Source organism: Cetorhinus maximus, chromosome 12 (genome assembly GCF_964194155.1).
Source record: "Cetorhinus maximus chromosome 12, sCetMax3.hap1.1, whole genome shotgun sequence".
NCBI lineage: Eukaryota > Metazoa > Chordata > Chondrichthyes > Lamniformes > Cetorhinidae > Cetorhinus > Cetorhinus maximus.
The window spans coordinates 42,903,231-42,918,025 of NC_135890.1; the positions used below are offsets into that span (position 1 = coordinate 42,903,231).

At 42.2% G+C, this 14,795-nt stretch overlaps 1 protein-coding gene across 1 annotated transcript in view; it reads right to left on the reverse strand.

Annotated features, from left to right (window-relative positions):
* The window catches only part of LOC144687971 (mucin-5AC-like), a 127,456-nt gene that overhangs the window by 63,241 nt on the left and 49,420 nt on the right, over positions 1–14,795 (reverse strand). The window contains exons 7-16 of the mRNA XM_078554631.1: positions 14,274–14,475; positions 13,963–14,088; positions 12,105–12,225; positions 11,866–12,004; positions 11,647–11,739; positions 11,490–11,562; positions 10,995–11,132; positions 4,605–4,760; positions 3,626–3,720; positions 3,101–3,227 (exon numbers count right to left, since the gene is read on the reverse strand). Coding sequence (XP_078410757.1) covers positions 3,101–3,227; positions 3,626–3,720; positions 4,605–4,760; positions 10,995–11,132; positions 11,490–11,562; positions 11,647–11,739; positions 11,866–12,004; positions 12,105–12,225; positions 13,963–14,088; positions 14,274–14,475 — 1,270 coding nt within the window. The remainder of the gene's footprint in view (positions 1–3,100; positions 3,228–3,625; positions 3,721–4,604; positions 4,761–10,994; positions 11,133–11,489; positions 11,563–11,646; positions 11,740–11,865; positions 12,005–12,104; positions 12,226–13,962; positions 14,089–14,273; positions 14,476–14,795) is intronic.

Sequence of the window (14,795 nt, forward strand, 5' to 3'; positions counted from 1 at the left end):
TTTTAAAATAAATATGGAATAAAAATATAGCATCAGTAATGGTTACCATGAACCTGCCAGATTGTCGTGAAAACCCATCAGGTTCACTAATGTCCTTCAGGGGAGAGAATTTGTCGTCCTTACCCAGCCTGACCGATATGTGACTTCTGATCTGCATGAATGTGGTTGACTCTGAACTGCCCTCTGAAATGGCTTAACAAACCACTCAGTGGTATTCAGGACGGTGGCTCACCACCACCACCTTCTCAAGGGCAATTAGGGATGGACAATAAATGCTGGCTCTCCCAGCGATACCCACATCTCATGAATGAATTAAAAAAAAGACTTTTCATGTGTGTGCACACATGTGTGAGTTGTGTACACATTTTGGTATCATATATTTTGAAAATGGATGAGCTCTTGTGATAAAAATGTAAGGGAATTATGACTTTACATACTTTTACTTTGATGCACAGGAGCTAATTACCTCACAGTCCTTGAATGGCTATTCTTATGCACCGATGGAAGATTTGAATATTTCATAACAGTTTATTTTAAAACCTGCGTTGAACTCCATTTATATTAACTAATAAGTGCAGGTGTCTTAAAAGAAATTTAACCAAATAAATAGAAATTGAGGTGGCCCATAGTCATTCATATAGGTTGGATTTCTCAGGAAACTCATTTCCATATGGTGGTGTGAGAGAAACCTACTAGTGTGACGCTGCTCGTGTGAGGTTTTGCTTTCGATTTATGCTCATTCTTGTTCAGATATTTTTTCTAGTTAAATTTAAGAGACTGGCTGGGTCAATGATACCTGTCTCCTAGCTTTCCAGTAAGGAAGAAAGAGATTGCATTTACATAGCATTTTTTGTGACCTCTCGATTTCCCATTGTGCTTTACAGTCAATGAATTACTTTTGAAATCTAGTCACTGTTGTCACGTAGGTCAATTTGCACCCAGCAGTATATTGGACAGCACATCAGGGACAACTCTTCTACTTTCCTCTGTATAATACCATGGTGGAAAATAAGCTGGCCATGAATTTCACAAAACCACAGAAGTATTACAGTGCAGAAGGAGGCCATGTGGCCCATCGTGTCTGCACTGGATCTCTGAATGAGCATTTCACCGAGTGCCATTCTCCTGCCTTCTCCCCATAACCTTGCACATTGTTTCTTTTCAAATGATCATCTAATTCCCTCTTGAATGGCTCGATTGAAACTGCCTCCAGCACACTCTCAGGCAGTGCCTTCCAGACCCTAGTCACTTGCTGTGTGAGAAAGCTTTTTCATCAGCCCTCTCTGTGGTCTCTTCAAAAAGACTCCAGCAAGTTAGTTAAACATGATTTTCCCTTAAGAAATCCACGCTGGCTCTCCTTAATTAACCTGCATTTGTCCATGAGGCTATTAATTCTGTCTGAATCATAGTTTCTAGAAGTTTCCCCACCACTGAAGTTAAACGGGTTGGTCTGATGTTGCTGGGTTTATCCTTACCCTTTTTTGAACAATTTGCTCAGTGTCGGCAACAAAGAAACAGCAGAAAAGGGCTATAGGAACAGTGAATGGACAGGAAATCAGGCGGAAGATGGAATTATCAGGCCTCTGCCCTGAAGAGTGGATTTGTGCAGAGGGAGGTAGATGTTAGCCCCTCCTGTCCCTAAGAGATTTGGATGGTGGGATGTCACTCACTGGAATTTGAGCAGTTCACACCTCCTGAGCTCCCAGGGATTTGGGCAATTGACAGGTATTGGTGTCCAGCTCAATAGGAGGAGGAAGGGTACAAAGAGGGAATGTGCAGGCCTCACTGGGCCTGGAACACCCTCCAAGACTTGAGGCAGCACAAAAGTCCCTCTCAGAAAGCGACTGATTGCAGCCTTTTGGATTTGAGCTGACTTCTGCCTCCAGTGGCTATCAGGAGTTTTAGCTTGAATGAATCCTTCCCACTCCTAGAGGATGTCAAACTGCACCTATTCTGACTGGATACTGATTTATTTAAACTTGTCAAGCCTTTATTAATCCTACATCCTTCAATGACATCATGAAGGAGGTGACCGGTGCAGTGAGATTGAAGAATCAACTCCGCCAACTCTGGCCCTGATTTTTGCCACGATGGAAAGACTCTCCGTCATGGCAAACAGTACTGAAATTCCCAAAATTTCTAAGTCTCATCCCTGAATGCGGCATCTCCCATCTTCACAGGGGCGGGACTGGAGTTGGGCCAGGATCGCATGAACCACGGAGGCAGCTGGCCATTTAAATCACCGGCTGCCTCCACTGACTTACGATTTTTGAACACTAGCTGCGAGAACCCTGGAGTGCACAGACCAGACCAAGTAATGGAGGTCTGAACCTGGTGGGTTAATTTAGATAGCCAGGGCACCTCTTTGGAAAGATAAGGTACCCCTTTGGCTTGGGTCCTGGGGCACCTTTGGAAGAGGTAAGGCACCCTCTTGGGGATGTAGGAACCCTTTGGGAAAGTAAAGCAGCCTTTAGGATTGTTAGAATTAAATACGATTATATATTTTTTACATACCAACTTGTTGAAACTGTCAAGCTGTCAAGGAACTGTCAAGGAAGTGTCCATGTGTCCAGGAAGTGTCAAAGCTGTCCAGGAAGTGCCTAAGGATTCTAGGTAAGTTGGCATGAAGTGGGTAGGGTCAAAGAGTGGTGGGTGGGGCTATGGGTTGGCATGAGTTGGCACTAAGTTCACATAGGGGCAATGAAGGTCTGGAGGGAGCGGTTAGAGGAGCATGGGTTGGCATGGGGGTATGAGGGGCCATGGGGAGGTTGGTGGGGGCATGGGTTGGCATGGATGGGGCATAGGGAGCATGTGGGGGTGAAGGTTGAAGGCTGGAAGGGTGATATTTGTTTAATAATATATTTTATTGATTTATGCACAGTGCTGGAGCACAGAGGCAGGCCTTGCACCCAGCCCGCCTCCAGACCCAGCAGCCCCCGCACTCGTTCCGGGATTGCCCGACTACTATTCCAGCCCACCCCGAAGACCAAATATGTGACCTGCGGGCGGACATTTTTAAAGGTCAAGTTTGCTGAGCCAGGGATGAAAATCGGGGCCTCAGGTTCTACTTTCTTAAAGGGTAAGCAGCATTGCAACTTACTGCAAATGTTTCTTCTCCAGTTTTTCACGATGATACCATGAGCAGCACATTCATGAACATACAGTCCCAATCCTGCACACAGGCACTCATTGATGTTCTCACAGGCACAGGTAGCAGCTACACACATCTAAATAAGTAAAGAAGTTAAAAATTTAAGCAGTAATATTTCATAACAATAAAAAAAAATCAAGTGGGGTAATTAACTCATAAATTCATATCCACCATTGTGTTGTTTAACACAAACTTATACAATCTACAAAACTAAACCTGGTTAAATTTCCTCTTCCTAAAACTGACACTCTGGGGGAAATCATATCACCTGTAGTGCCACCCTGTCTGAGATTAGATAACTCTATACAGAATGTGCACTAAACCTGGGATCTTTCTGTTCGTTATGGATTAGTCACTCAACGGATAAGCTCAACCAGCCAAGGCGAAAGCATGCAGGATTACTATTTGACAACTTTTACTTTATGTTGAATATGAAATAAACTTCATAAACTTTGACTCTGAATCAGTACTTACCTCATAATAATGTACAGAGTCGACGGCAGAATGACATTTGGAAAAGGGACCATTAGGATCTTTTATGGAGCGGCAGTTATCTTTTGCATATTTTTCTGAAATATTAGTTCAGAAACACAACTTTTATTGTAAGGAAAAATACTTGATTTAAAGATATTCCTGCAAATTGCTCACAATTTTTCCATGCACAATCTAGAATTTTCTGCATGCAACAAAACTGAATTAACACCGTTCCTCTGTTAAAGTATCTAGAGCATTAAAACACGACAAAGAAATAGGTTACGCATTTGTAGGCTAATATTGGCAACAGTCATTTCATCGGGTCCTGACAGCCTATGAGCCCACTGCACTTGTGGATGTGTGGTGGGGCAAGTAACTGTAAGGAGTCAGGCATAGGTTGTCTGCCAAAAAGACAGGTCAGGAAAAGCCATGCCAGAAAACCCCTTGCTACTGTGCCAGGGAGGGAGTCTTTTTATGATGGTGTCCAATTAGAGCTGGAATTTCTAATGAAACAAACGATTTTTAAAAAATGCTGAACCATTTACTAGTTTCATTTGTACACACTATTCAGCTTCTTCGTAAACTGAGAATATTTTAATATGTAAAGACTTCTTTAAATGAGCCTGTGTACCTAAGAAAATCAGATCAATTTGAAGGCTATCATCAAATGGCCACAATCAGCTGAAACATGTTGCCCTCCTTGTTACATTCTGGGCCGTGGTCAGGTTTGTGAGCTGGATCAGTTTCGGTTGAAATTATTTATAAACCAGCAGAAACTTGCTTAACGAAACGAACACTTGGATTTCCACAATCATTTGTGCTGGCTTGGCTGACATCACTGATCAAACTAGCAGATACTACAGTGTTTATGTTTTTAGAGCAGGCCTCTGTATAAATTAATTGCTATAATCTTATAAAAGGGAATGCAAAACAACTGTAACTATATTGTAATCAGAAGGGCATCAGAAAAGATAATTACCATTTTCTGAACTGATACAAGGAGGAGGTATTATTGCATCGGGGCAACTGTCCTTAAACTTCCAGGAATTAGCAAAAGTAATGGGGGTACTTTCCACAATGCCACCTTGAGATAGAAAGTCATCTTCTGCATTATCATTGAAGACGCCACATAAACCTGAAGGAAAAGAACACAGGCCATCACAAGAGAGTAGTTACCTCGGGTATGTTCCTTCCTGGTTTGGGAATGACTTTGACCCAATAGTATATTTTGGTAAGAGGTGTCTATACATTCTTCAGTTTGTGATCTAATGATGCCCACTTCATTTCAAGCAAAGTTTGGATGATTTACATAATTTTATTCACAGTGATCTACTTTGCAATCATGGAACTCTAAGCTTTAACATGGCTTTAATGACTGTGAAAACAATTTGATGTCAGCACCTTTTATTTCAAATTGGTTCAATTTGCACCATTATATAGTAGTTGAAAGTCAATATAAGGTTATTAAATATACTACCTGTTCAACTCTGCTTTTAATGCTATTTTGTAAATATGATATTTGAAGCAAACAGATGCTTGTGTGTCACAGGGTTGGCATGTATAATACTTCAAGTGTTATGGATGCACTTATAGCCAACTTGTATAATGTAACTGTGGATCTGCTGTGCCGTTTCTCATGATGTACCAGGATTACACTGTTATGAGTGGTGATGGGGGGTGGTGGGAGCTGATTAGGATTTATAGTGTGACGGGCACATCCCAGATATAAGGGCCCCGAGTTTCCTGTGAATTTCGCCAGACTCCAGGGCTTGTATGGGGAAGAAGCTGCACTATACAAGACTAATGGCATCAGGGAACAGGAGCTGAGATTCCTTACACTGGGAGTTTTCACTTATGAAGTTTAGATGGCAGAGTATTGTCAAGTGAGCTGAAACATACCAACATCAAGGTGGAATTGGGCCCCACCAAGGATGAAGGTGCAGGGGGTGAAGGACACAGGGACTGGGATGATGTGGAGAAAGTTCCTTCCTCACCCCTCCACCCCCCAAAGAAATTGCATGTGGGTTTTAAAGCGGTGTAGGGATAGTCAAGAGAGAACAGTAAAATGTGTTACGGGAGATAACACCCACACTCCAATGATAGGAAGGCCCTGGATTTTCCAACAGTATCATAGATGCATCTATGCTAATGCTGACCCTTGCTGCTCCCATGCCATTTAGGTGCCCCGCTCGCCCACCCTGTAAGCAGGATCGAGAGTCCCGCATGGTATGTTGCCTGCCTGGTACCAGGGTGAGGGACATCTCTGACCGCTTGAAAGGATGTTGGAGAGGGAGGATCCAGTTGTAGTGGTCCACATCGGGACAAATAACATAGGTAAGACTAGGAAAGAGGACCTGTTTGGGGATTATCAGGAACTAGGAACTAAATTAAAGAACAGGTCCTCAAGGGTTATAATCTCCGGATTACTACCCGAGCCACGTGCAAATTGGCATAGGGACACGAGAATGAGGGAAGTAAATACGTGGCTAAAGGAGTGGTGCAGGAAAGAGGGCTTCCATTTCGTGGGGCACTGGCATCAGTATTGGAACAGGAGGGATCTGTACCGTTGGGATGGTCTCCACCTGAACCGATCTGGGACCAATGTTCTAGCGAAAAGGGTAAATAGGGTGGTCAACAGGACTTTAAACTAGAAAGTAGGGGGGGAGGGAAGGGTAAAACTCCAAGATGTATGACTGTTGGGAAACAAAGCAGCAGGTTAGCATGTGGGGGGGTGGATTCAACTTATTGGAAAATTATAAAAAATCTGAAAAGAAAGGAGAGCCCAGGAGAGGCTATTAAAGTCCCCAGAACATAAATAGGACAGAGTGTTTGGAAAGGGCTAGGAATCTAACTTCAAGCACATCAGATAAAGGGACGACAATGAGAAAGGGGACGGGAAATACAGGACTGAAGGTGTTGTATCTGAATGCACCCAGTATACGAAATAAGGTAAATGAGCTTGTGGTGCAGATTGAAATTGGCAGGTATGATGTGGTGGGCATCACGGAGACATGGCTGCAAGGGGATCAGGACTGGGAGCTAAATATCCAAGGATATACGTCCTATCGAAAAGATAGGCAGGTTGGCAGAGGGGGTGGGGTTGCTTTGTTAGTAAGAAATGAAATTAAATCGATAGCAAGAAATGACGTAGGGTCAGATAATGTAGAATCTGCGTGGGTAGAATTGAGGAACCGCAAAGGTAAAAAAACCATAATGGGAGTTACGTACAGGCCTCCCAAGAGTAGTCAGGATGTGGGGCACAAGATACACCAGGAGATAGAAAAGGCGTGTAAGAAAGGCAAGGTTACAATGATCATGGGGGATTTCAATATGCAGGTAGACTGGGAAAATCAGGTTGGCAGTGGATCCCAAGAAAAGGAATTTGTAGAATGTCCACGAGATGGCTTTTTGGAGCAGCTTGTGGTGGAGCCCACTGTGGAACAGGCAATTCTAGATTTAGTGATGTGTAATGAGGCAGATTTGATAAGGGAGTTTAAGGTGAAGGAACCCTTAGGAGGAAGTGACCATAATATGATAGAATTTACCCTGCAATTTGAGAGGAAAAAGCTGGAATCAGATGTAACGGTATTACAGTTGAATAAAGGCAATTACAGAGGCATGAGGGAGGAGCTGGCCAGAATTGACTGGGAGATGAGCCTAGCAGGAAAGACAGTGGAATAGCAATGGCAGGAGTTTCTGGGAGTAATTTGGGAGACACAGCAAAAATTCATCCCTAGGAAGAAGAAGCATACTAAAGGGAGGACGAGGCAACCATGGCTGACAAGGGAAGTCAGGGACAGCATAAAAGCTAAAGAGAAAGCATACAATGCGGTGAAGAGCAGTGGGAAACCAGGGGATTGGGAAGCCTACAAAGACCAACAGAGGACAACTAAAAAAGAAATAAGGAGGGAGAAGATTAAATATGAGGGTAAACTAGCCAGTAATATAAAAGAAGATTGCAAGAGTTTTTTTAGATATATGAAGGGTAAGAGAGAGGCAAAAGTGGACATTGGGCCACTGGAAAATGACGCTGGAGAAGTAGTAGTGGGGAACAAAGAAATGGTGGAGGAACTGAATAGGTATTTTGCGTCAGTCTTCACGGTGGAAGACACGAGTAACATCCCCAAAGTTCAAGAGAGTCGGGGGGCAGAGGTGAGTATGGTGGCCATTACCAAGGAGAAGGTGCTAGGAGAACTGAAAGGTCTGAAGGTGGTTAAATCACCTGGGCCAGATGGATTTACACCCCAGAGTTCTGAAGGATATAGCTGAAGAGATAGTGGAGGCGTTAGTGGTGATCTTTCAGGAATCACTGGAGTCAGGGAGGGTCCCAGAGGACTGGAAAATCGCTAATGTAACACCCCTGTTTAAGAAGGGAGTGAGGCAAAAGACAGGAAATTACAGGTCGATTAGCCTGACCTCAGTCGTTGGTAAGATTTTAGAGTCCATTATTAAGGATGAGATTTCAAAATATTTGGAAATGCATGATAAAATAGGGCAGTCAGCATGGTTTCATCAAGGGGAGGTCATGCCTGACAAATCTGTTAGAATTCTTTGAGGAGGTAACGAGTAGGTTAGACAAAGGAGAGCCAATGGATGTTATCTACTTGGACTTCCAGAAGGCCTTTGACAAGGTGCCGCACAGGAGGCTGCTCAGTAAGATAAGAGCCCATGGTATTAGAGGCAAGGTACTAGCATGGATAGAAGATTGGCTGTCTGGCAGGAGGCAGAGAGTGGGGATAAGGGGGTCCTTCTTAGGATGGCGGCCGGTGACTAGTGGAGTTCCGCAGGGGTCAGTGTTGGGACCACAACTTTTCACTTTCTACATTAATGATCTAGATGAAGGAACCGAGGGCATCCTGGCTAAGTTTGCAGATGATACAAAGATAGGTGGAGGGACAGGTAGTATTGAGGAGGCGGGGAGGCTGCAGAAGGATTTGGACAGGTTAGGAGAATGGGCAAAGAAGTGGCAGATGGAATATAACGTGGGGAAGTGTGAGGTCATGCACTTTGGTAGGAAGAATAGAGGCATAGACTATTTTCTAAATGGGGAGAGAATTCAGAAATCTGGAGTGCAAAGGGATTTGGGAGTCCTAGTCCAGGATTCTCTTAATTTGCAGGTTGAGTCGGTAGTTAGGAAGGCAAATGCAATGTTGGCATTTATTTCGAGAGGACTAGAATATAAAAGCAGAGATGTTCTGCTGAGGCTTTATAAGGCTCTGGTCAGACCACATTTAGAATATTGTGAGCAATTTTGGGCCCCTGTCTCAGGAAGGATGTGCTGGCCCTGGAGAGGGCCCAGAGGGGGTTCACGAGAACGATCCCAGGAATGTAAGGCTTAACATTTGAGGAACGTTTGAGGACTCTGGGTCTTCACTCGATGGAGTTTAGAAGGATGAGGGGGGATCTGATTGAAACTTACAGAATACTGAAAGGCCTGGATAGACTGGACATGGGGAAGATGTTTCAATTAGTAGGAGAGACTAGGACCCGAGGGCACAGCCTCAGAGTAAAGGGAAGACCTTTTAGAACAGAGATGAAGAGAAACTTCTTTAGCCAGAGAGTGGTGAATCTATGGAATTCATTGCCACAGAAGGCTGTGGAGGTCAGGTCATTGAGTGTACTTAAGACCGAGAGAGATAGGTTCTTGATTGGTAAGGGGATCAAAGGTTACGGGGAGAAGGCGGGAGAATGGGGTTGAAAAATGATTGAATGGTGGAGCAGACTCAATGGGCCGAATGGCCTAATTTCTGCTCCTATGTCTTATGGTCTTATGGTCACCCCACTGTGCCCACAAACTCCAGCTGAGACAGCTGGAGCAAATATACTCACTCATATATAGCACATGGCATGTAGCATTTCGCCTGGTGAATTAGAGCTGCAAGGAAGAGGAGGATGGTGGCCATATTCACTGAGGGAATTTAGGAAGAAGTTTATAATGAAGCGTGATATGACTGAATTTTCAGTGGGTCCTAGAACATAGATGGGCACCCTGAAATTTGGAAGGATTTTGCTGATTATGCTGAGTCTCTGCAGGTTTTGGGGGGTTGGAGAGCCCCTGTAGAATTGTAGGGCATGGTGTTTTATTTACTCACTATAAGTAGATAAGTAAAGATACCAGAGCTAGATGACTAAATATGCATAGGTGAACAATATGCTTTGGAATTCTCAGTATAAATAAAAATGTCAATGCTGTAATCATTTAGAATGGTTGAAAATATAAAGATTCTAGTCACTATTATTCTATGTGTCTGACTGTCTTATGTGTCTCTTTTTCTCATTCTGACTTTCTCTCTCTCTACTTCCCCAATTGGGTATCTTTCACATTTTGCTTTGGCCCACCTCTAACCTCTGTCTCTTTCTCACAGTCCCTTTTGCAGTTTCTCTGCCTACCTTTTCCTTTGTGCTGAGGATATGGTCCCATTGTATTGGCACCTGAACCACTGCTTGACAAGATATGTGGGTCTCAAGTTAACACTGACCCGGAGCAAAACTAATTAACATTTAGCGAACTCTCAATATGTGCTGCAAAGAGTGCAGTTGGGAGCACACTGTGGTCATGAGGGTATGTATGATATTCAACTATTTGCAAATATTTAATGTTGGGATGACATTAGAAAATTTGCTAGCATTTTGGCAGCAGGTAATATTTTTGTTGATGCATTATCAAGGTGAACATTGGTATCATTCTGCCTCATCAGGCATACTAGTCTACTACTTTTCTGCAATGAATGCAGTAATTTCCCTAAGTAGATCGGATGTTAATCAGATGATCATTTATCTGACGTTTTAATGCTCCCTTGTTATCTGTAAGCAATAAATAGATCTATTTGTCATATAGTTCAAAATGCAGTTCCTGCTTGAAGCATTTGCTGATGACAGTCATTTCATCCACTTTAGTTGGCTCAAATACTAAAAAGACTGTATTCCACTCGCTCCTGTTGAAACTTTACTCAAAGGCATGCAATTCATCTATTGTGCCCTATTCTGTTTTAAAGGGATGTGTGAGTTTTCAAAAAATGAGCCACGCTTTCAGATTTAGGTCAAATCCACTGACAACTAGCCTTGCAGTTATTCATTGCTCAGCCTGCCCGCCTCTCATAAGTGGCCCAGACAGATACTCGCCACCCATAGGGGAAGGGCTATTGGGCCAGGGGAAAAGATGGAAAATCAATTACTTTTGAGCATGCTCAGTCATCTGCTGCCCACAGTATTATGGAATCTACCCTGCGTTATAAATAGGTAGATTCTATTCCCAGCATGTGAAGTCAGGACTATTACTGAAGCACTTCTACTCAAAGGTGTAGTTAAAGATGTAATCCTGTCACTAAATTAAGTATGCCTTTAAATAAATATATCATATTAGCCATACCTTTCGTGCTTTCTTTTAAATCCTCAGACAGTGAGATGTAAAGCTGCATAATAGGAAATATCTGCACTTGCATTTTCAGTCCAAATGTTGTTACGACTTGAATGTACATTGAGGATTGCTGAAATATTGTTATTCCTCCTGTTTTAAAGAAAATATACTGCTTCAACTCACATTAAACCATTTATTTACTTATCTTTATCCAACTGAAATGGTAAGGAATACTGGGACTGATTTGCTGTCTCGCCAACAGTTGAAATTATCCAAGAGTTAATGAGTTCAAGCCATAGCATGCTATGCTGAAAGGGTGGGAAAGGCAGAAACCTTCATCACATGTGAAAAGTATTTCAACATGTACTTGGTTGCTGACCAAGAACTGGAAAATGGGATTGGATTGGGTGGTTGTTTTTCAGCCTGCATAGACACAATGGGTAAAATGATCACCTCCTGTGCCATAAGTTTCTCTTACTTCTATGAACAGGGCAAAACATTTTTTACCTGTTCTCAGGGGCATTGTGACCACATTTTGATCAAGACGTATTTTGCCATCGTTGGTGAATACAAAGGAAGTCTATAAAAAAAGTACGCATTAATCATTAATCATTTTAGTGAACATATTGGCAGAACTAAAATTAATCGTTTTACAAATTCTTACCTGATTCTTAGTTAAGGTAACACGCTGCAAACATGACTGTTTAAATGCTGCTTGACATTGGTGGATTTCTACCATGATGGTCCAGTCCTCTGCCTATTGAAAAAACATTGCAAAATGGAGAACTCAGAAATGTCTCAAGCAGGTATTATGCCAATGGCATTAATTACACATTTGTTTCAAAAATTGATTATAAATGAGATTAAAATGTAGGAAACATACAGAAACAGCATAATATGAGCATTCGCCTATCATGCAATAATAATTATTATCAAATGTTGTGACGCAAGTTGCTTCTTCAATTTTGCATCTCCCGCGGCATTTAAGATGGGAACATGACCAGGTGCCAGATTCACAAGTGCTGAAATGAAAATACAAAAGAAATAATTGAGATTTTGTTCTAAAATATTTGAATTTTTGAGTGTAAATCCTACATATATGATGTACAGTGCAAAGCGTACCATGACTGACAGGAAGTTGTCTTTGTTTGTCCCGATTCATAAATCTCTCCGTCATGTTCACAAGGGCATTCTGCTTTCTTGATGCATGTGTTTCTTCCTCTGATGTTATCAAGGACAGTGCCTGAGATACATTAAAATACATGTCTAAGTACTTTCTCCTATTCACGCTAAAACTCTCAACTTTGCTTTAATGGGATTTGTAAGTGTAAATTATTCTTTGGTGACATTCCTAGCATTATTTCACTGAATGTTGTTTTTCTTCACTGTTGGGTCAATCAGGAAAATAAGAAATTCTCTCAAATCACCATTCTAAAATCATTTGTTCGTTATTTGTACCTTGTGAGTAAAAGTGGGAAGGTACTGGCACCCTGCTATGGAATCAATTGCTGATCCATGCAGGAGAGTTACATGCTTAAGAGTTGACTCAGTCACTGATTTTCTCTCCTTCCCTTTGGAAGAATGTTTTATCTCTTTGCAATGCTCCCTCATGCAACATTTAATAAGATAAAGGTGATTGTCAAAGGGTTCAGAGTTAAAGATGTGGACGCGTCTATGTGGTCAAAATCCCTTGGAATGCGGGTTCATGCCCAATAGGGCCCCTCCAGTATCATCCATGCTGTTTGAGTTTGCTGGGTACTTAATTAGCATAGAGAGGTCACTCCTCACTGTGGAGGAAAATCCATCACCACTTGCCCATGTGAGTGAAATATCTGCCAGCAGTATGTTTTTTTATTAACACTGGCTATGACCCTCTTTAACCCTCTGTGTAAGGGGCCTGATCAATAGCATTTCAAAAAAATACCAACCTTTCTTTTCTTTGGGGGCCTGGGCACTTCCCTGGCTTGGAGCCCACCCATAGGACCTACAATCACCTTTAGATCTATAGAACCATAGAAAAGTTCAGCACAGAAAGAGGCTATTCAGCCCATTGTGTCTACGCTGGATAAAAAAGAGAAAATAAAGAAACTAGCCGCTCATTTTCATCCCACTTTCCAGCACCTGGTCTGTCGCCTTGCAGGTTACAGCACTTCAGATACAGATCCCAGCACCTTTTAAATGAGTTGAACATTTCAGCCTCAACCACCATTTTAGGCAGTGAATTCCAGATGCCCGCCACCCTATGGGTGAAAAATATTTTCTTCATGTCCCCTCTCATCTTCCTACCAATCACCTTGAATCTATGCCCGCTGGTAATCCACCCCTCAGCTAGGGGAAACAGCTCTATCCTGCTACCCTATCTAGGCCCCTCGTAATTTTGTACACCTCAATGAGGTCACCCCTCAGCCTCCTCTGTTTCTGAAGGTGAAAACCCCTCATCTCACTTTGTGCAATGTTCACATATACACCAAGTCTAGAATGAGCCAATGGAGAAGGAGCAATCAGCACTAGAGATCTCCACTCTTGCTTCTTCCCCTGACAATATTTGCCTTGTATGTGAGGTGGGGCTCCCGACATTCAGAAGGAAAGCTGGCAACTCTGAGAAAAAACTGAGACAACATGGAACTGACTCCTGGCCCATTTGGCGGATGAGGGAAGGAGGGAGGCGTTCTTTCTTATTTTCCAATGAATTTACGGGAAAGGGACCAGTGGATCCCCCATGCCTCTCCATCTCAAGGAATTTCCACCTCCTCGCTCCTGCCATAGCATCACTAAACTTCTTGCTTGATCTTATATTTTAGCAAACATTCAAAGAAATCTATTTGGAAATTATATTGCGGCATGAAAGCCAGATTGAGTGTGTCAATGAGAAGGATGCAATGCTTAAAATACATGGTAGATCACTCACATAAATGTTTTATGTTAAAATAATGTCAAGGTACAAGTAAAAGATGACATTGTTTTCAATTAATATGATTACCCTCTGGACAATCGCAGGTATCCACACACAGATCGCACTGTAGCTGAGGTTTTGGATTAGAGCAGGTTGGAATACACACTGGGCCACACTGCTTGTAAATCTGAGTTGCAGAACACTTGGGCTTTTCTGAAACAGAAAAGCATTTTTGTTTTTTTTCCCATTTTGATTACTGATGATACTAATATGTGATGAAACGCAGGTACAAATAATCTTGTTCGCTTTACCCGAGTGAAAATTTTCATTGAGCATTAATTTCAAGGCATGTGTCTTAACTGAGTGTTTAATTTCCCTGATTTCCACAGATAACTTACCGCATTCAGTTTGTGTCCTCCAATCCTTGTAGTATCGAAAAAGTTCTTTACTACATTGCCGTGCCAGCTCTTCAAGAGTAGCACATTCACACTTTAATTCTTTACAAGTGCAAAGGTCTGCAGAACACATTTTCGCGTACTCTTCTGCAATTTGGTTCTCAAAACAGGAGGAGAAGGAGGAAGAGATTGGCACTTTACATTTCTAAAAATGAAAATAGAAACACAATAAAAGTTATGCACAGAAAAATCCCACTGCTCCAATCTCAAGTAACTGTGTTGTTTACAGTACAAAGACATTTCTGTTTTAAAAGGCTAAAGAGGAGGTTAGCTATGAAAGGTGGCCATCCAGAATAGAGAAAAAAGAATCGTGACAATATCGAAATATTCTGTAATTTTGTCTCATCATGTTTGATAATCAAAGTATTTATGTGGAGATTAAAATAATATTGCAGAGTTCTAAATATGGCCTCCTCACTCCTGTGGTGTGAATCCCCAATAAGGATGCCTCTGATTACCTTCCTC